Source organism: Orbicella franksi, chromosome 1 (genome assembly GCF_964199315.1).
Source record: "Orbicella franksi chromosome 1, jaOrbFran1.1, whole genome shotgun sequence".
In the NCBI taxonomy this organism is placed as follows: Eukaryota; Metazoa; Cnidaria; class Anthozoa; order Scleractinia; family Merulinidae; genus Orbicella; species Orbicella franksi.
The window spans coordinates 16,581,561-16,603,279 of NC_138145.1; the positions used below are offsets into that span (position 1 = coordinate 16,581,561).

The 21,719-nt window shown below is 38.8% G+C and overlaps 2 protein-coding genes across 4 annotated transcripts in view; both read left to right on the forward strand.

Moving 5' to 3' along the window:
• The window catches only part of LOC145493431 (L-rhamnose-binding lectin CSL3-like), a 14,063-nt gene extending 7,763 nt beyond the window's left edge, over positions 1 to 6,300 (forward strand). For all 3 annotated transcript variants that reach the window (XM_081472910.1, XM_081472918.1, XM_081472902.1), the window contains exons 3-5: positions 393 to 655; positions 2,245 to 2,538; positions 5,703 to 6,300. In XM_081472910.1, the coding sequence (XP_081329036.1) occupies positions 393 to 655; positions 2,245 to 2,538; positions 5,703 to 5,723 (578 nt within the window). In that variant the 3' untranslated portion in view covers positions 5,724 to 6,300. The remainder of the gene's footprint in view (positions 1 to 392; positions 656 to 2,244; positions 2,539 to 5,702) is intronic.
• Positions 6,301 to 6,817: 517 nt separating this feature from the next.
• Positions 6,818 to 21,298, forward strand: LOC145493410 (procollagen galactosyltransferase 1-like). Its single transcript, XM_081472881.1, has 13 exons — positions 6,818 to 7,092; positions 10,529 to 10,757; positions 11,400 to 11,464; positions 12,783 to 12,861; positions 14,505 to 14,709; positions 15,122 to 15,241; positions 15,586 to 15,668; positions 17,050 to 17,156; positions 17,834 to 17,908; positions 18,701 to 18,758; positions 18,888 to 19,021; positions 19,318 to 19,521; positions 20,451 to 21,298. Exons 1-13 carry the CDS (start codon positions 6,863 to 6,865, stop codon positions 20,644 to 20,646), a joined length of 1,785 nt encoding a protein of 594 aa, XP_081329007.1. The 5' UTR covers positions 6,818 to 6,862; the 3' UTR covers positions 20,647 to 21,298.
• The last annotated feature ends 421 nt before the right edge of the window (positions 21,299 to 21,719 follow it).

Sequence of the window (21,719 nt, forward strand, 5' to 3'; positions counted from 1 at the left end):
GTCACCGTCTATGTCTATACAACTTGAAATAGTCTTACCTAATTTATCTTAATTTTGTTGTGAATGAACGAAACGAATATATTTGGTTAAATATGAGCGCATCAGGACGCATTTTCAATCAGACATGCGACGAGGAAACAATAGAAAGAAAGGAAAATGATGGGTAAGTGTCGTCAGATTTCATCGTCATTAGGTGTAGTAGAGAATTGGGCTGCAGGTTCCCTGCCTCCGGGGTACCATTTTCCTTTACAGCCGAAGCTGCCTCTGCCCAAGTTCCAAGTCTTTTTAAGCTCCTTTTCGTCAGATGAGCTAGGACTAACAACTCAAACTGACAGTAAATCAAACTTACTTTATAGAATCTTGCACCATCTAACATGCGTTCTCTATTTTAGAGGGATATCGCTGGACTGCTATAAAATGTGAACACAGTGGACCGATGCGATTAGACTGTAGCCCGTGGTTTATTTATGTCATAAGTGCGTCATATGGACGCTCTTCGTCAAGTCGGTGTGGGGGTGGCGGAAACACTAACTGCCATGCTGGTAGTTCCATGAGGGTAGTCGAGAATGAGTGCGAAGGACAACATAGGTGCACTGTGCACGTCACAAACTCCGCCTTTGGAGACCCATGTGTCGGTACCCAAAAATATCTGGAGGTAGGCTTCATTGTTTGATCTGAGTATTTGGTCAACGCAGGCTCGATATGCCGTGGCAACACTGTAAAAAGTGTGGAAGTAAGCCCCCCCCGCCTTCGAAACCAAGCTACCCAAATCTTAGAAATAAACATCTTTCCAATAATTGCTTCTCCTAGAATGTAAGCTCATTAGCTTATCTGTAGAGTAAAGAAAGATGTAACCGTCTTTTGCTTGTAAGATGTTTTTCGTACAGTTTGTTTTGCATTTCATATCTTCAGGCTTGATGCACATTTAACGATTGTAGAATTCGTTGTGAGCTTCATAACATTATATTTAAAGACGATTACCATGGTGGTCAGTTCTGTGTATAATTCTACAATAACCCGGCCAATATTGTGTACACCTTAAAATTCGAGACACAAAGTCGCATCCAAATGTAAACCAAGGCAATCTTCAAAATACAAGGTCCCGTCCAATAATGAGGTTCCCTTCCTTCTGCATCCGAAAATAGGCTAATCAAAAAAGTCTTTTTAGTTGACACTGAATGTAAGCCCAGGGCATGCTTGTCAAACAGGATCAACAGTTATGTTGCTATATTGTTTGAAGTCTCACTCATGCCGGGATGCGAGTCAATTCATGAACACTTACATGTAGTACTTACCGAAAAATATGTGTTGCCGGAAAACTGCGTGCAATTTAACAAATTGACGTCAGTTTTTTTATTCGTTTGTCCTCTTAATGATGATAAATTGCGTAATAACATTGTCAAAGTGGCTGTGGAACCACGAGCCGCAGGTGAGTGGCTCCTCAGTAAACAATGTTAAGACAAAATTTATCATCAATGAGAGGACAGACGCATAAATAACTGACGTCAATTTGTTTTTTACAATAACAAGACACCAAAATGGTCAAATGCCGGGAATAAATGGGGGAAAAGACGCCGTAAACTTGCCGTAACGGCAAAGATACATGAATTTTATTCAAAATGACGCGAACGTTGTCAATAGCTTTTCTCGCTTTTTGATTGGCTACGCAAGAAAGTCCGTAAAATCTCATTGGTTAAAAAGTTGACAGTTTGACAGCTGAGAGCTGAACTTGAAAGCTTCCATAAATTAAAATTTTATCCGTCTGTACTCTTGCTGATGATAAAAATAAGTCGATCAGCGCGCGAAAAATTAGACAGTTATAAAAAGATACATCGAACTGTTTGCAAATATGTGAAGAAGTGTGTGAAGTTATACACAAAATGGACAATGGACACAGCATTGAATATATATATCTATTGACATTTTGGACGAATAAATTGTCGTTTGGATAGATATATTACAATTTGGATATATGTTGTAATTTGAACATAGATATAGCAACTCGACATATAAATGTCACTTTTCAACATTTTGATCCTATTTGACAAGCATATACCAGGACGCGTATTTTCGAAACTTGTAAGATATTTCTGATTGCAGAGGCAATATATAACGAAGCAAACGTTACATGTACTGAAAGCAAAACAAAGATGAAAGCAGGAAAAAGTTTTGCAAAAAGCAAATTTTAGAAAACTGCAATTATGTAACTGCTTTGTTTTCGCTTTGCCTTTTAATTGTGATCAGGTAGATTACAAGTGCCTACGTAATTATAACAGAGGCATACTGAAGCGAATTTGCGAGAGGAGTTCAGGTTCAATCCATTGCCCCTACGGAACGAGTATTGACATCTTGTCGGCGAACTACGGACGTACCACTGGAAGACATATTTGTCCAGACCCGGCCAGAGACACAAACTGCAGAGCTTCGGGGTCATTAAGTACAGTGAGAGAGAAGTGCCAAGGAAGAAGCTATTGCTATTTGGAAGCAACAAACAGCGTATTTGGCGATCCTTGCCAGGGTACAAAAAAGTATTTGGAGGTAAGAATTCTTTAAGTTCATCGGAATTTTTATTTTTCATTTATTCATAGCAGATTGTTATAATATATGGATTTAGCCAAGCCTTAAAGCAGAGCCCCTTGGCCGGGTTGTAAAAAGCCTGATTAACCTAATCCAGGATAAGTGAGAGTTTTGATTTGATTTTTTTTTTTAACTTGGCGGTGAGGTTTTCTGTTTATAATGTTTGGCCTACTGAGCTTGAATAATCTAAAACTACACAAAACATAAGCAGTGAAAACATTCTTATACAAGAAAATTTATACTTCGGTTAACTGTTAATCCTGGGATATGGAGGTGTTGCTAACTCAGTCCCGTCGTGTCCAATCAATGAAAACCAATAATCAATAGAATCAATTCCATTTAATATAATTGATAATAACTAATCGATGAAAATCAATAATCAAGAGAGTTGTGAGTATCGATTTTCAACAAACCTGCCAGCTACACAGGCTAGACAACAACTCTCACCATCGCTTACTGAATTGAGACAATTTTTCATTTTAACTCTTCAAAATTTATTTAGATTGCATTGTAGATTTTCAATATTTGTAAACCGTACCTTATAACTTAAGCTACTCTTCATTATTTTTATTGGGTCGTGTTTCAATGTCCCAAACAGAAAAATTATGCCTCTCCAAAGCTACCTTTTTGCTATTTCCCCGGTGTCGTAAATCGACATTTATAGTAACCTTTGACTTCAGCTCCCTCTATCAGTATGACAACCATTATATAGACTGAGATCAATCTCTTTCAGTTATCCCGAGAGTTATGCATGTAGCCAGCCTGACACGCTCGCTATCTGATCAAGAGAAAATTGAAAGTGTCTTCCGAGACTTGCCAATTAAGATCGAAAGATCGATAAAAATCGAAATAATCGATTGCAATTACAGTAGAACCTCGATATAATGAAGGGCCAACTGGCACTGGCAAAATATGTTCGCTACAACGAGGTTTCGTTGTATCGAGGTACGTTTTCATACATTTTACTATTGCTAGGGCGAAGAATATCGTTCGTAATACCAAGGACTTTGTTATATAGAGGTTCGTTAAATCGAGGTTCCACTGTATGAGGATTTGAATTATATTGTGAATACTGATTTTCATCGATTAATCAAGACAACCGATAATTAATAATCATCTAATTATAATCATTTGTATTGATTACATTGACTGCCTTCCATGTTGAAAACTATTTGTATACTATGCAACTCACGTGTACAACAGCTTCGACCTGGCTTCGACAAAGCGACTCAAGTGTTATTATTTAGAGATAAGCGAAATTAAAACGGTGAAGTTTATAAAATATCTCACAGAATGGTTTCAATCAGGAAGACTTTACAACTCCTAATGAACTGTCGAAGATAAGCATATCTCGTGGAAGAAAATTGATAAATTCTATGGAAAACGCAATAGAATGTTTCCACAGCAAAGAAACGCTTACTGAAATTTGGCAATTCACTTCAGTGTGAATCCTCCAGGCAGAAACTTCCCACAAAAGTTGTGAAGACTGAATTAAACTAATCCTTTCGATAGATAAGCAAATCAACTACTTTTTACGCTGTGTTTACTGTTTTGCTTGAAATTTCTTGTTGATCACCTGATTAATCATGTGACTTGCCTTGCACGGCTCAGTGCACATCTCGGCGCGGAAATTAACTTGGGAAGTTCTGCGGTCTTCTGAAACAATTTTTCGGGTATTTCGCCTCCTTTCTATAGCCCTTGTTCTCGCTGCTTCATGGCATTGTTCGGTATTTTCATCTCTTTCCTCCCAGCCCTGACTCGCGCTAATTTACGGCATTGTTTCGTACTATTTCGCTTCCTTTCTCCAGCCCTGGCTCGCTCTCTTTGGCGATCTTCTTCGCTACTTCTTTGCCTGTTAATTCTTTCTTTCTGCTGTTCTCTTAACTTTTTTGCTGCAGTAATAAACCCTGTCTTGAAAACGTTTGATCAACCTCCGCTATCGTTGACATAACAAATAGAAATGAGTTTTCTTCTCTTTAAAAATCCCGCCAAGAAAAGATGGCATTTTTCTGCTTCCCGTTCGGGTTACCTCGAGACACCCCTCCCCTCCCCCGAGTCTGCACGGACGGCGTTCGCTCGCTCGTTAGTTCGTACGGTGACATCATAACCAAATTTTCTCGGCTTGATGGGTTACCAAATTTTCTAAGGGATGGAGCTCGCCTTGCGTACCTTCGGCGGGCAGGAGCTCCGCTATTAGCTGGAGTATGGCCGTTATTTTGCGCGATATCGTCGTTGCCGCCGTCGTCGTACTTGGGAGCCCACGAGCTTTACCGCTAGCTATCTTTACCAGGAGAATTTCTACGAGTATCGCGTTCGGGGCGCCGGAGTTCCGTTTTAGGGTCGGGTTATTCAAAAGCCGGTTAATGCTAACCCAGGATTAAAAGTTAACCTAAGTATTAATTTGTTCTTATAAAATTGTTTTTCACTGCTTATGTTTCGTGTAGTTTGAGATTATTCAAACTCAAAACAGAAGGCTAAACAATGTAAACAGAAAACCTCGCCGCAAAGTTACAAAAGTCAATCAAAATTCTCGCTTATCCTGGGTTAGCTTAATCGGGGTTTGAACAACCCGCCACAGGATTATAAATCACAGTTTTGGTAGACTGCAAACAATAACTCTAAGCCGTTGCTAAAATAACACTCTATTCTTTTAACTTAGTGCATCTGTTCCTTATTTTGCCCTTTTTACATTTTGATCATTTTCTTTTTGTATATTTTTGTCATCTCCCGCTTTCACATTTTAGTTTTTAAAGGCTTGAGACTGGCCGGAAGCCTACGGCTTACGTTTAAAAGTTCCTAACCAGAGAACGTTTTAAGTTATTGTTCTTCGTAAGAATTTGAATTCTGGATCTTCGACTACTAGCTATAAGCTGATTCCCTCCCTCCTCGACCCAATATCCCAAATCGAACTTCTGCCGGAGCTCATGGACTTGTACGGAGAACCGAGACGGTAGTGTACTTCAGTTTTGTTTAGTTAGAACAAAATATTCTGTGGATAACTATTGCTCTTGTGATTTTAGAAGAATTGCTTCTCTTTGGAGAGATCTGAAAGAAACATATTCCCCCAGTTTCGTGATGGATTTTCAAATGAAACTAATCATTCATTTTTTATCACTTTGCAACAGCTTAGATACAAATGTAACTGAGACGCTGATGGTCTTTTGATGCCCGTGGAAAACTGGAAGTATATTCAACCAGAAGCAGTAATTAAATGTAGAATGAAGCCTGTAGAGTTTTTGTAAATGAGACCATTAAACTTCCTCTTAACTATGATTTTTGTTCTGTTCCTCTATTATCTGCTTCATTTTCAAAGCGGCCTGAATATCAATGCTCCTATCTCAATGCAAAAATTTCCATTAAAGGTAGCTGAGAAATTCGCGCTAAATCAAGACGGGATGCCAAAATTAATGATTTTCTTAGACCCGTTTACACGTATAGAGCAGTGGCGGATCCAGACCTTGAGCCAAGGGGGGAGGGGGAGGGGGGCGGCGGTTTTGTTTAGCTTGCCCTGCCGGTTTTTCTTCCTTCTGTGATTTTTTCTTTTTTTTACCCAAAATAAGGGGGTGGGGGACCCCCATTCCCCGGGCCCCCTCCCCTAGAACCGCCACTGTTGACACTCTGGATAACTGCGCGTAGTTTGCTATTAGAAAGTTACGTGCACAGAACTTCTAAGAGCTGTAGAATATTAGCCAGAGAAGTAATGTTTAATAATATTTCATAACAGTGTGCCCAAACTTCATATCTGACTTCGCTTCTAAATTTCCCTCGTGTACTCAAATGCCCGTTGTGTTTTATCACAGTGTAATACACGGCTTAGGCTTTTTTATTTGTTAGCTAAACGAGTCTTCGTGCGAAACCATTCGCTTAAAATGTGTTCCCCTACAGGTGCATTTATGGGCATATCAGACTCATTTTGACATGACAGGTTTTGCCCGAGGACTAGTTTTAAAACAGAGGCAAAAGGTTTCGTGAAAATGGCCTATTTTATTTTTCAAACCCGGCGGGTTTGAAAAAAAAAAAATGACCATTAAACTGTACTGGTATTCTAAAGTAAACGAATGACCAGCTGACTAACGTCGTTCCTAGGGTTTCCCCCCTTAAAGATTGGGAGGGGTAAACCAAGCGTTAGACTTGCGATCTTTTTTCCAAGATAATCGCTGAAAAATGCTGAAACCAAACGCCAAATTGCGTGACAGCTAGTATTTCACTTCCGGTCTACCTATTTGCAAAGCACGATGGTCTGTGACAGCAAATAGCTCGCAAATCACCGCGAAATCGATTAGTGATGGCTGTGTGTTGTAATTTATGCTTGATTAGTCTGTTATTTACAAGTTTACAGATATCAACAGCGGACTCAAAGATCTCAGATGTTGTTTATAATCTTTCAAAAGAGTCTGCGGTGAGAGAACCCAGCGTGTTTTTAGCGATCATAGCTCGCAATGCGGCTCATCTTCTTCCTAACTGGCTCGGATACATCGAGAATTTGGATTACCCAAAAAATCGAATTTCTGTCTGGTAAGTGCTCCTTGCTGGTAACATTAACTGCTTTGTATTGATACAGGTTTGCATTTTAAATGTGTTATACCACAGAAAAATTCTGATTAAGTTATAGTAAACAAACGTGGACACATTAAGAACTGTTGTGGACTGATGTCAACGAAAGCGCTATTTAGACAGGCAGCAATGACCGTACACTAGACACAATTTGCGAAATTGTTTGTTACATCATTGGGAGAAGATTAATTGCTATTAAAAATAGCATGATCGTGGAAACGGACAAGCTGTAATTGAATCGTGAATGAGGCCCATGCTGTTCAAAATAATCAAGATAAATGTTTGATATAAATTGTTGTAGCCCTTGCCAACGTGTCATGAAATTCGATTCCCCGTGCATACTTTGAGCACAGGCTACCCAGACGTTGTATACGATCTCCATGACATAAAGTTGTTTGCAGATTGCGTTACGATTTCAGTTGTAAAAAAGAATTTTTAAAAATGGCTTCGTTTGTCTTGTGTTTATATTTCGATGTTCCTGTGTTCTTGGAGACAGTTTAAAGCCATTTAGGTGAATTATAAACTTTCTGGGCCAGGTTGTTCAAATTCCAGTTAAGGTTACAGTATACCTTCGGGTTGGCAATTTTCTTCAAATTTGGAGTTTTGAGTCAAAATAGTGGTCGAAGAATAATCTCTAACTTCTGAAAAAAAATTTTGAAAAAGGCTAAATATTGGCAGAGAAATGGCGGTTTTACATTTTCACCGGAAGTAAAAGTTTACCTCTTGATTGACAGCTCTATGGCGTGTATGCAATCAACCAAAACGATTTTCGCGGGAATTACCTGTATGGATGTCACGAATTGACTACTCAGTTGATCAGCATTGTTGTTCTGACTACCCAGCATTTTTGGTATTAGGCGTGTCTCTATTAAGTTATAAGTAAACATAGGCCACATTTAAACCATGGACCAGTTCGAAAAAGTGAAAACAGCGAAGACCAAATGAAAATACATCAGTGAGTGAAGAAGCAAAAGTTCGCCACGCGGATGAAGCTATAGTTATCGTATAAGGCGGGCAAATATTTATGGTAAGAGAAAAGAAAGGTTCTGTAAAAATTTTGGAACTTGACAGCAATAACAGGGATGCTGACAGAGACTCTTCTGATGAGTCTGATATGGACGAATCGTCGAACTCATTGAGACCATTTGAAATATTAGTGATGCACAGTTGCCCACACACAGTTGCTCTCCGCGCTTTCTTTTGTTTGTTTCCTTCGCTCAGCACTCTAGCGTTCGTATCCTTTTTAGTCTTTCCCATTTTGCCAGACCAGCTTCAAGAAACACTGAGCTACAGAAAAATTCTCTCTCTGCCTTCAGTTCCTTGAGCGCATTGCGAAACACAAGAGTTTTTTAGAGATTCACGCGTAAATTTTAGTAAACTTTCCCTGCAGTGATTGGCTTAGTTATCTGAGAACCCAGTTGAAGGCGTTTGTGGGCGGAGTTTGTTTGCGAAGCAGAAAATTTTTCTTAGCGCTGTTTTCTCGAATAAATTTTTTCACTTGAAGCAGACACTTTAAAGAGTTATAACTCAAAGGGAATTTGTTCAATTGCTCTTAAATTTGGACAGTGGCTAGTTTAACATATAAACTACAAAAGCGTGTCTGGGAATTGTTAATTTCAAAATACTTTTTCTTCGAAAGCAATTTTTGTACGATCACTCCACATTTTTTTAATTCTTTTTCGAAAATGTTCTGTAACTTTTTACTGCAATTGAATATGCCAAAACGCAGACAAATTTTTTAAGTGCTTTGGGCCCTGAAACCAAGGAAAAAATTAAATTGGTGAAAAACGAAATTCGCTTTGACTTGTAGCTCTTGAAAGGTGATTCGGGTGCTTGCATTTAGTGGTCGTGAAAAATTCGACAATTCATTTTCTTTCAAAATTCTTGGTATAGTGTGATAGCCAGCTCCATAAGCTTTAATTTGATGTAGGGGTTTAGGTATCTACAGCTTAAACTGAACGCGCTACATCGTCTGCGTGCAAGACACCCCTGAAGGTATACTGTAACCTTAAGCTAACCCAGGAGGTTAAGTGAGGTTTTCTCTTTATATTGTTTGTCCTTCAGTTTTGAATTTCAATAATCTCATACTTCATAAAACATAAGCAGGAAAACATCTCTATTCAAGACAAATTAATACTTTGGTTAACTTTTAATCCCGGGTTAGTGTTAACCAGCTTTCGAACTTTCCAGCCCTGGTGTTTTACATCCACCAAGGAGAAATGAAAGGTGGGCGACCCAGTGGTCTACAACTAATTCTTCTAATCTAATTTTCATCGTGCAAATTGCAATGTGCAACCATCCCTCAAGTTTTCTTGCTGGAAAACAGGTCATTATTGTAGGGGAATTTCTACAACTGCTCCTCTTTATGTGTTCTTTTGACTCAATGCACCATTGCACAATGCAATTTGCATAATGAAAATTGTCTTGTGCCTCTCCATATGGAACATGATGCTCCTTGGGTGCTAGGCTCTTTTCATTTTGTCGTGCAAATTATTACATATCCAGCAGGCTGTAACCAGAAAACAACAGTGCGGTTAAACCCTATCAAGATGGCCAATATTAAAGGATTGAAAAATCATTTTGAAGGCAAAATGATTTCCGTTTGAAACAGAGGGGAGTTTGAAGTAACTGGGTTTGAGTTAGCAAGCCAACTCTCATGGTTAAGGTGGCCGCTAAGGATTATGCATTTCAAGTTCTCCCCCCCCCTCCACTCCCCTCCTCTCCCCTCCAGTCAGCCTTTAACCCTCTCTTCCCTCCCAGAGCATCTTCAACTCTTCATCCCTTCATTCCTGCAGTTTGGCTATGTTCTGCTAAAATTTGGGCTTCATGGTTCAATCAATGAATTGTACAGCCCTTATATTGCCTGTGGTCAGAAATTATTTCGGCAAGTGCAATTTCCAACCTCCATAAATCTGTTACATACAAGGTAGAACACAAACTCAGAAATTCTTTTGGAGAGCCCAATTTCCAATCCCTGTGATCTGTTGCATACACCGTTGAACACAAACTTGGCTGTTCATATTGGGAATGTACTACGGGTATGGATAAACCTTTGTGAGCTCATTTCTTTCAGTCAAGCCTGCTATGTAAATTGTGATCCAAGGGATTACACAGGAGATTCATCCTGTAAATAGGTTGAACCTACACTAGCGGCCACCTCTAGATATGACAGCCACCACTCTACCATGACCTGGATTTTTGACCCCAACATTGTATCGATCCATACATTTTGCTGTTATTGAAACCTGCTACGACAGCCACCTGCATTAACCACTTACATTAACCTCTTCTCTGTAATTAAGCCAGAACACTTTGGCCCAGAGGGGCTGCCGTAGTATAATCCAACCTTTGAACAACTCATTGTTCAATTGTCCATTTTTCCCAATTATATTAACAGGATCAGATCAGACCATAATGAAGACAACACATCAGCAATATTACAGGAATGGTCTCAAAATGTAAAGCATTTATACCACAGAGTGTTAATAAATGTGTCTGACACTCCCAGCCACTATGACAATGCCAAAGGTCCAGGCGAGTGGACTGAGACTAGATATCGACAGATGATGTATCTTCGACAAAGGGCTCTGGATAGTGCAAGAAAACAGTGGGCAGACTATATATTTGTATGTTTACAAACTGTAATGTCTAGATTCATGAACAAGTCTCTAACTTGGATTTTTGCAAAATAGTCAGAATCAATAACAAAAATACTACCATTGGTAAAGTGGCAGAGATAATTTACAAGTTATTACCATGAAAATGCTTTGCTGCCAACCTCAGAAAATCTAAACCTGGCGAATTTCCATGGGATAATTGCCATTTTGTCCAAAGATACTTATCATCACCAGAAATATCTCGTCACTTGGAGATCTGTGGTCTGAACCATAGACAGTTAATTCCACTTTGATTTTAAGCACTCTGACATCCAAAATCATGCACAATCAGTCAAAGGAAAGACACTCTACTCAGCTGTATCCAAGAGATTTGTATAGAAATTGTCTGGTCTGATCAGGCTTATATCACAGTAAATGTTCATCATAAAAAAGTGACAAAATTTGTGATTTGAGGAAATATGAGATAAAAGAAAATTTTAGTTCCTGACTGGTACTTGCATGCAGCTTAATAAGATTACTGGTGCAAGTTAAAGTGAAACTTGATGAAGGTCTACCAAAATGTATTAAAATTGAAAATGAAACATTGTTAATTCACAGTTCATTGATTTTCTCAAGAACTGGAGTATTATATCATGTTTGTTTTTCTTCCAGTTTGTGGATTGTGACAACTTCTTAATCAATCCTAGGACACTGAGACTTTTGATGGAGGAGAAAAAGTAAGTAACAGCTACATGTAAGATGCAAATATTACTGAAGCCAGTTGGCTGCATGTCTTGGCTTGGAGCCAGAGGAAGTCACTTTAACCCCCTACCTCACCTTAACATTTTTTCAAAGGAAATTGTGTAACTCAGGGTACCATTTGATCTGATGTGGCTTTTGCAAAGTGATACCACACTAAAACATAATAAACATTAAAACATGTAAACATGCTACCTGTTACAAGTTTAGTGGCTGCCATTAGGAATAAAAAAAAACTTACTCCCAACTAGAAGTAATTTGCACATCCAGTAGCAAAGATAGAGAGCTTAAATAACCCAAAGTATTTGTAAACCCAGGTCACCCCACCCAATTACAAAAGGTAATGGAATATTTAAGGTTACAAGAAGATAAAAGTGACCGGGTAATGGAAGAGATCTTGTGGGGTATTAAATTGACGATTCCAGTATGGGTGTGCATGTGTGTACACGGGAGGAGGGGAGGGTAGGGGAGGGGGAAGAGTAGGGGAATGAAGTAATCATTGCCAGTTTCTTAAGCAGTGAGCAGATCCTCCAAGATGTATATTAGGGGCTTAGATTCAAGAATGTTATTTCATATTTTGAGCAGTAAAATCCCGCATAAAAGAACAAGTGGATTAAGAACACTCAGGCTGAAATTTGGTCAAAAAAAGTACCATATACATAAGAACACATTCAGCCTGAAACATGAAAATTGTTCTTATATAAAAAAAAAACATTGGCTGCCAGTTAGAATAGAATAGCCTACTAGGGTACAGTATTAACTACAGTACTGAGTAGATCAATATATGTGCTATACATTAATTAATTAAAATGTTGTGCTTGCACATTGATTTCATCTGTTGGTAGTCTATGCAGTATTTAATTTTTGGAAACAATTTTAAGAACACCTTAAGAACATTTTCAGGCTGATTTTGCAGAAAACACCAGATATATAAGAACAAAATCAGCCTGAAACCCCAAAACATGTGTTCTTTTATGCAGGATTTTACTGTATTTCAGGGATTTAAAAGAGTTGAGGCTTTGGGGGGTTGGGGATGGAGTGAATGACAGTATGTTGTTGATAATTTGATCCCCATTACAATTGGTGCTAGACCATGAGTGAATGGTTGGAGACATATATCAACAATGGTAATTGCATAATTATGTAGTAACATTCCATAAGCTGAGGAGTGACCATACTTTTCATATCATTACAGTATATTTTAATTGTAATAAAGGCTTGCTAACTTGCTTGGTAAGATCTCGTTTACCACTTGTTTATTTTCTTTTGGAGTTACGGATTTTATCTCATTCATAGGACTGTTATTGCACCAATGATTGAAGTGTTTGGTGGGAAGGCTGCATATTCCAATTTCTGGGGTGGAATGGATGAAGAGGCAAGTCATATGATGTCTGTTGGTAAACATGTTTGATTGTGATCTTAAGGTGGCCGAACACAGTTTTCAAGAGCCTCTGCCTAATTCACCATTACTTTAAAGATATTTATGCTTTGGCGCCCGTTTTTTGCAAGAGTCATCGTTAACCACAGAAGGGTTTATTCTCACATTTTGGCTAAGGTGAGTGCTGTTGCCATGGCAACAGGGCTGGTTAAAAACAAGGCTTAAAAAATGGTTTTTGTTTATTTAAAAAAAATTCAGTCGTTAGATTTTTTTCATCATTTGCCCACTATGAATTGACATTAAATCCCTTCTGTCAACACTGTTCTAATAAAATTTTGACATAGGCGACTTTCACAATTCACCGTAAATCGTTTTCACTGCATGTTCTGTATTATTAAAAATTCCCTATGCCAAAATTCAGATTTTTTGCGATAGATCATTCGCATGGTTTCTGAATTATTTTTTTGCCAAATTTCTTGAAATTCTAACGACTGGATCGTTAGAAATCAGCAAGTTTCTGCAAAAGTAATCGGTCTCAATTTTTCGAGCAACTGGGCATGCGCCGCATTTAACTGGGTTCTTTCGGTAACAAAGAAAAAGCTGAGAATTGCTGGGTTCTTTGCGTCATTACCTTTTCTAACATAGCTTTGTAATAAAAGACTAAAGGCATCAGTACACTGCATTCAATAATGGAGAAAAATAGCACGTATAGTGAGGGTGTTGAGTAAATAAAATGATCGCTCTATTGAAGGCATGTTTTGCATCAGCAAAAGCGTGCGTGAAAACTGTGTTCGGCCACCTTAAGCCACCCCAGGCAAACTCACATTAGCTTGGGTCTGAGCAGGCAAATATTTAATCCAATTTGATCCATGTTGGATTTTGTATCCACATGAGAAGCAATTGTGCTACGCAGGGTTACATCCAAGTCTGAAGTCAACTTAGGTTGGATACAAATTGAGTTGGTTACTACTTCTAATGAAGTTAACCATGTAAGTTGGATATAAATTGGCTACCACTTCAAATCAGAACTTGTCTATGTTGTAGTTCAATCAGCATTGGTCCATTTGAAGTTGTATTTAAAGGTTTGTAGACTTGGCTACCATTTTTCTCCATGGGGTCTCCCATATAAATAGGGCAGGTCACTCATTGAAAATTTTGAAAAGAACCCCTGAGAGGTACCAAGGTCCTACTTTGTGGGCGTGGCTTGAATTTTTTTTCACCCCCCAAGAGGTACCAATTCTAAAACAACATATTACCCCCTGTCACAATTTTGTTGGGGGCTCAATACGCTAAAAGGTACCGCGGAAGCTCCTACTGTGGACCGTTTGAGGCTGATCACCCTAAGAAGTACCAAAACCACTTTTTTTTAACCCATTTAAGGTATGACTAGCACCTCCATCCTTTTATAAGGGAGTTTCCCCAGGGTACATGTATTTTCTAGTATTCTAAGTGAACCAAGTTTTGATTACTAGTGAGGCCAAACTTAGAAGTCTAGCCATTTAATTTGGTGAGCCCTCAAGTTAAAGTTCACAGGAAACAGAAACCCAGGTGCTTGTTATTTAGTAGCTGTCAAATTTAAATTTCTTGTTTGTGTTACACATTGTATTCAATTTTAGGTTTGTTTCTCTGTGACACCATAGGGGTACTATGCAAGATCTGAAAAGTACTTTCCAATGCTTCAAAGAGAGGAAAAGGGCTGTTTTGAAGTACCAATGATACACTCTACTATCCTGATAGACTTACGGAAGACGATAACTGATAAGTTGAGGTATAATCCACCTCTAGCAAGTTATCACGGAGAAGAGGATGACATTCTTGTTTTTGCACATTCAGCAAGGACAGCTGGTAAGCAAATACCATCACTGTATTCATTGATAAGCACACTTCTCAACTAAGCGCCCAAAAATTAACTCTAATTCACTGTTTGCTCAAGGTGTACTTTAATTTTCAAAGGCAATATTGTCACTAAAAGTTAAAAGGTTGTTCTTGCAAGAATTTTAAAGGAATATTATAAGCATGGTGGTGGCCTGGAGTGAAATGACTGGGACACACAGACTGAAAAATTTGCAAGACTGAATTTTCATTTGCCCAGTTTGTTTTTCTTCCCCCTCCTCCTCACCAACTCCCTTTCCAAGGCACTCTTCTCCTAGATCCACCATAAATGCAGTGCTTCTGGACATTTTGCATGATAGATTTGCTCAATGCACCTGAACCTTTTTAATCTGTGGCTTATGTAAAACACCATTCTTTTTAACAGGGATAATGCTGAACCTTTTAAATAAGGAAGTTTATGGTTACATGTTAAAGCCTGCAAATGATAATAATACCTTAGAAGACATGAAGATTGACTTCACTCATGAGAAACTGGAGTGGTTTGGTAAGTGATTTCTTTGTTAGCTTGACAGAATTGCATTGTTCTGCGCACCCAGAGCACTAAAAAAATCCTATTTAAACATAAGACACCTATAGGAAGATACAAATCAAACAAGTTTGAAATTGTTTTGATGATTAATTTTAAACTGGAACACATGCATTTCCTTTACTTTTTTACATTTACATTTGCCCACTAGTTCTGGCTATTTAGTGTTATACCGACTACCCTTACTTAGTTAGTTATTGTATTATTTTCATCATTTTCCTTTCTGCTTTACAATCTAATGACATGCCAAAATGTATGATGTTGTTTATTTGGAATTAATAACAAATTTGTTTTGGCATTAGTTGATCATCCAGAAGAATTGATGCCTGTTAGTTCACATGTTTCTGTCCAAAATACTCCTCCTGGAAAGCTGGGCTTTGATGAGGTATGGTCAATTTACTTGATAAATTCAAAATGAAACATCCTTACTCAGTCAATCTATGAGTGTTCTGAAGACTTGGCAAATTTCTTTTGAAGAAAAATAAAATGTAGAGTTGTAGGTGAGGTCAAATAAAACAGGTTGACCTAATTTCTGAGTTTATTCTTCCTAAAATGTAACTGAAGGTCTGGAAGAATATCGTAAACTGCTGCTTATAAGCTCTCCTGCTTCAAAGCTCCCCCCCCCCCCCCCCCCCGTGATTATAGGGCCATCAACCTGTAACCAAAATGTTACTTCTGATCATAGGCCCTTAGATATAACTCCCACCCCCCTCAACTTTATGAAGAAATGAATTTGATTTATTTTGATGTTTCAAAGCATAATATATTAAAAACCAGTATACATGTACGAAAACGTGTTTTGATCAACACTGGTGTGGCTCATTTCAAAATGTTTTTTTTTTTATTTCGCTTATTAGCCCCTGCGTTTATAAGCCCATCCAAAACCTTGTACAAAGTTGTATAAGCCCAGGGCTTAGAAGTGGCAGTTCACAGTATTTAGAAAATGAGATGATACATGAGTTAAGGTAATTCCATCAAAATAGAACTGACAATAGCTTTTCTCTCGAACTTTACCTGTATGCTGCTTACATCAAGAGAACTTAAATTTTGAAATAAAAAAGGGGGGTTCCAGTATTCGTTTAGGAGCAGAAAGACCTTAAAATAAACCCCATAACTCCTTAAATTATCTGCTTTCAGAGACATTTATATTTGAACCATTCACTTTATGCTTTGTGAGAGCAGAAAAAAAGGGTGAAAGTTAACTGAAAAAACATCAATGGATGTACTGCATCAATGTTAAAGGAGCAATTTGATGTAAGCTTCATGATAAAGGCACCCATATTTAGCCAACCACGATTCGATATGTTCCAGGCATGCAGTGATCTTGAGAGCACATATTATCTTTTCCGAATACTAGCTATGCTCTCATTTTCAGTGATAGTTTTTCAAGAAACTGGTCTATATTCAATGTATAGAAAGAAGGTGATTGCTTCATTCGAACGAAATAAAACATATCATTAGGTCCTGGTACTCGTTTCCGAGAAAAAATGATGATTTGTCTCTCGCAAGCCAAGCCGTTTAGCAAGAGCCACCACTTTGTATATGTTGTGCATATGCACGTGCTCATGAGCGTGCGCTAATGACACGAAAATCGTGCCCAGTTGGGATGCGCAAAACATCCCATGTATCCATCTCTGACATGCATACCCAAGGAGAGTACTGTAGACTTTCCTGATTTACAAGAATATATATGTACACACATAATACTGGTTTTTAAGGAAACACTGTCTTCAGTAGTTAATTTTGCAAAAAATACTTTCCATTAGATATATCTCATCAACCTCAAAAGGAGGCCTTTGCGTAGGAAAAGGATGCTGGCATCCCTTAAAGAGTTAGGAATTAGTGTTAAGATGTTGGATGCTGTTGATGGCAAGTAAGTACTGCCCTTCCTCCTGTGTCACGCATTTATATTCATGTGTTACTTAACTCACATAATCATGATCTTTTGGCAGGAAGTGTCACACTCATTCGATTTATGACCTGTACTTCGTTGCAGGGATGTAGCTAGGAAAAACTAAGGAGGCTCGTAAGGAAGCTTTCCTAGCCAGGTTGTATGTTCAGTGAAATTGGCTCTCATTGACTGAACTTAAAAGTTATCATCTGACATGCATGGTACCTGGGGCTGTATAGACCCTTTCTGTAAATGGCTGCCAATTCTTTTTTATGCATTTAAATTAACGTTGTTTGAGAGTAATTATCAACTTTAAAACGAGATAGATAAGGCTAATTAATTTTTAATACTTACGAGAGAATGCATCATTGGCAACATTTATTAAAAGGGTCTATATGAGCCAACCATTGCAGCTAGGCTTACTCTGAAAAAGCATTTGATTATTTTAAGTTACCCACTAAATAGCACGAAACAATACTGTATTGAACTAGAGGAGATATTTTTAGCGTGTGATTCAGCATTTATTTGCACTCAAGCAGCTTGCTGCTGTTTTTGCACATATTCTCATTATCCACCAACCCGTTGCATGGTGTTTTCCTGTTTCTGAGTGATTGCGTTGTTTTTCGTTATATTACATATGACTTTGTCACCTTTGGCAGATCATTAACTGACCAACAAGTGAAGGACATGGGAATAAAGATGTTACCAGGTTACAGTGATCCATATGGAAAAAGGTGAGCAGCTGTACCTTCATAATCATTATGCCAGGAACTTGTCAGCCCCGTTCTGTAAACTTTTATCGTTATTTGCCCCTTTGACACACTCCAACTCCGTTCTGTCGAAAAGCAACAAATACAAAAACAGCATTTAGATTTGACTCACGTACCTCTCTTCAGAAGCGAACAAATTAAATATACTGACAGAAAATGCAAGCCGTCGCCAAAGGTCTGTACCTTCCAAGCACCATGTAATGGCGGAACTCTTCTCACTGCAAGTGCACGGGAAGATCGCAAAGGCACAAGGGATGAACAAGAGTTTCGGTCTTCCCACTTTTCTTTGCGGGCGTAATCGATCGTCTTTTTCAAGACGATTGAGAACGAGACCTCAAAATAATTTTTAAAGTACTTTTCGTTGCTACCAAACCTTCCAAAAGTCGATGTGTTGTACATTTACTGGGAAAACTTCTATGCCAGTAAAATGAGAAGAAAATGGAAATGAGAAGAGCATTCCAATTTCATCTTAGTTTGATATGAACAATACACGTTCTTCTCGCATATGTACAGCTGTATTTTCCTACAATAAAAAAGGTCATCATTTTATCTCAGTTACATTACAATATCTCAAGGTGGCAGGTGACCTGAGAATCAGTTAAGAAAATCATCACTCCACGTATTTACTTTCTTAATGCCCGGCAGAATCTCGCAACTTTCATAAGGGGACAAATGGCAGTTAATAATGAGGACTTGACATTTTAAACTGTGACTAGAGAAGCAAAAATATGATTTCCTTCATCTTCTTTTCTTTAGGCCTCTAACCATGGGAGAGATCGGATGTTTCTTGAGCCATTACCTTATATGGGAAGAGGTAAGAGGCTCTGTTTAGTTTCCAATTTCTTACGCGAGCGTTGTGGAGGACTAAAACTTTTCATTGCAATGATTTGGTAAATAGTTCACCTTTAACCTGTTATCATCTCTTTTTTTATGTAATTGTTAGATGATTAACAACGGCTTAGCTCAAGTGCTGGTGTTAGAAGATGATGTACGATTCGAACCCGACTTTAGAAATCAGCTGCAATATTTGCTTGAAGAGGCGAACGCCCTGTCGAACAAATTCCACTGGGAACTAATGTAAGTTTTTAATTCACCTACTTTTCTTTAATGGATGAACAATAACTCGGAACTATCCAATCATCGGAAAGATAATGATAAAAGCAACCTCGTTCCCAGGCTCTCTCTCGTTTGCCTCCCTTGTCGTTGAGGCAAAGGAGAGAGAGCCTTGGAACGAGGCTCTGCTAAAATATCATCGGAAAGACTAGACCCAAGTGTGATTTGCTCAGGAAAATACTCCCCACCTGATGTTGGACGTGTTAGTAGCGCATGATTCTCCTGTTTTAAAATAGGCAAGTCTGTTATTTGTTTTATAGTTATATTGGACGGAAGCGATTTCACAGTAAGCCCGTAGAAATGGTGTCTGGAGCACAAGCACTGGCCTGGGCTGACTACACCTATTGGACGCTGGGATATGCTATCAGTTTAAGCGGCGCCCGCAAGCTCGTGTCTGCTAAACCCCTTGAGAAGATGGTAGCCGTGGACGAATTTCTGCCGATCATGTTTAACAGACATATAAAGTAAGATAAATTAGTCTCGGCATGTCTTCCTGTACATTTGTGTTTGTAGCTTCCTTCTTTCAGCTAACATCCAACTCAAATTGAACTCAAGAACTACCAGTATTGGATCGTAGTTTTGTTGAACACTCCACTTTATTTCCATCATTTTCATTCACATCATGTAACGTGCCGGAATCCTCTGTAGGAAAAAAGATGGCGACTGGTACATTTACCCGTCGTTCTTAGCGCACGAAAACATTCATAACGTTCATAAAAACGTACAGAAACGTTATACAATCTTCAAACCTAGGCTACTTAATATCCTTAGTACAGGGACATATATTGTAAAAATTTGCTTTTCTTTGTGCCTTTTAGGCTGTGTTAGGTTTGCAAGGCCTTGTGGTAAAATGTACATCCGCCATCTTTTTTCCTACGGTGAATTTTACAAAAACTGCAGACATTTCTCGTGCGCTGATTGGCTAATTTTTGTTGTCAATAAGGGGACAGTTACGTGAATTTATAATTTATGCGATGTTGACGCAACGAGCGAGAGCGGACTATTTGACAATTTGTTATCGTAATAAACAAATTGACGTCAGTTTTTCATGCGTCTGTCCTGTTATTGACAATAAATTTTGTCGTAACATTTTCAAGGTAGTCTGCGGACCCACTCGGCTATCGCCTCGTGGAACCACAGCTACTTACTTTGATAATGTTATGACGAAATTCATGATCAATAACAGGACAAACGCATGAAAAACTGACGCCAATCTGTTCAATCGGGAAATGCCGTCTGCCTTTCGCCAGAGCAATCTATTACGTCAATTATAACAGTCGGTAACTTTGTTGCTTGTGCTTTTAGTGTGAACGCCCGTTTAGCTTTTCGAATGCCCTGATTGTCTGCCTTAAGTCTTCTTCATTTCTCTTAACAGTGTTATTTTCCTTTGCAGTTCGGAATGGAGTAGTCACTTCTATCCTCGAAACCTTATTGCGATGACAGCGGAACCGTTGCTCCTGTACCCAACTCATTACGTTGGAGATGACGGTTACTTCAGCGACACAGAGACAACTGGCCTGATTCCACCGGAACTAACTCAAACTGAGACCCGACTTAAAGGACTGAAAGCGGGAAAAGTTGAACTTTGACTTTGTTTACAGAAGCCGCCATTTGTACATGTCGTATAACGCCTGCCAAGGAAATGAGGCAAATTAAGTATAAACCGAATTTTTGGCGTTAAGTTTTATTGTTAAGTTAGGAAACTAAGGTAAGAACTGGGCGGAATTTGCAGTGCTTTCAAACTCACTGGCACTCCATTATTGAAAACTGAACTGATTCTATTAGGCCATTTCCGAGTTGTCTTTTGCCTCTGTGTCAAAATGAGTCCTCGCGCGAAACTATCCTTATGAAAATGTGTTCCGCCAACAGGTTCATTTTCATGTATATGAGACTCATTTTCATGACAGGTTTTGCACAAGAACTTGCTTTGAAACAGAGGCACAAGCGAACTCGCAATCGCTTATTGCTGTAGTTAAAAATGTAGTGCAAGACTGGACTCTTTATAGAGGCTGGAACCTCGCATTTTCAAAAGGGGGATAATAACGTACACTAAAAAAAATATTTCTCCCGAGCAATTATCACCCAATCGGAGATGGTACTGATCTCAGAGGATGCTCATTACTTCCACTCCCAGGGGAGTACCTCAGCGTCATTAGTATGGAAAGTTTTCCTCTCGAAAGTCAGACGTCTCTATCAAAAGGATAGAAAAACTGCTCTCCAGTTAGCTACGACATAGGGGTGGGTGGGGGGGAGGGGAGTCCCATGTGAAAAGGTCACGAATGCTCGTCGTCTCGCTTAGGGGTGCAATTCACGGACTATGGTCTCACTTAGGGCATTCAGGACGAAACGCCACTATTGTTAGCCGTCAAGGTATCTTTCAGGGTTGCACTCGAAGAAACAACAGAAAAACGTTGGCATGTCTGTTTTTTTTTTTTTTTTTAAATTGTTGCGTTTTAGGGGTCAAACAGGGCTCGAGCCACGTTCAGATTGGTCCTCTTAAGTGGTTCAATTTTATAGTTTCAAACAAGCATCCCCGACCTTTTCACAGGAGAGTCCTGCGGGGGCTACAAGGGACACGGCTACAGTGACGAAATGTCACAGTAATCTAGCATCATTTCACGGTGCTTTACTCGTAGCTGGATACGGAGTAATCGGATTTAGT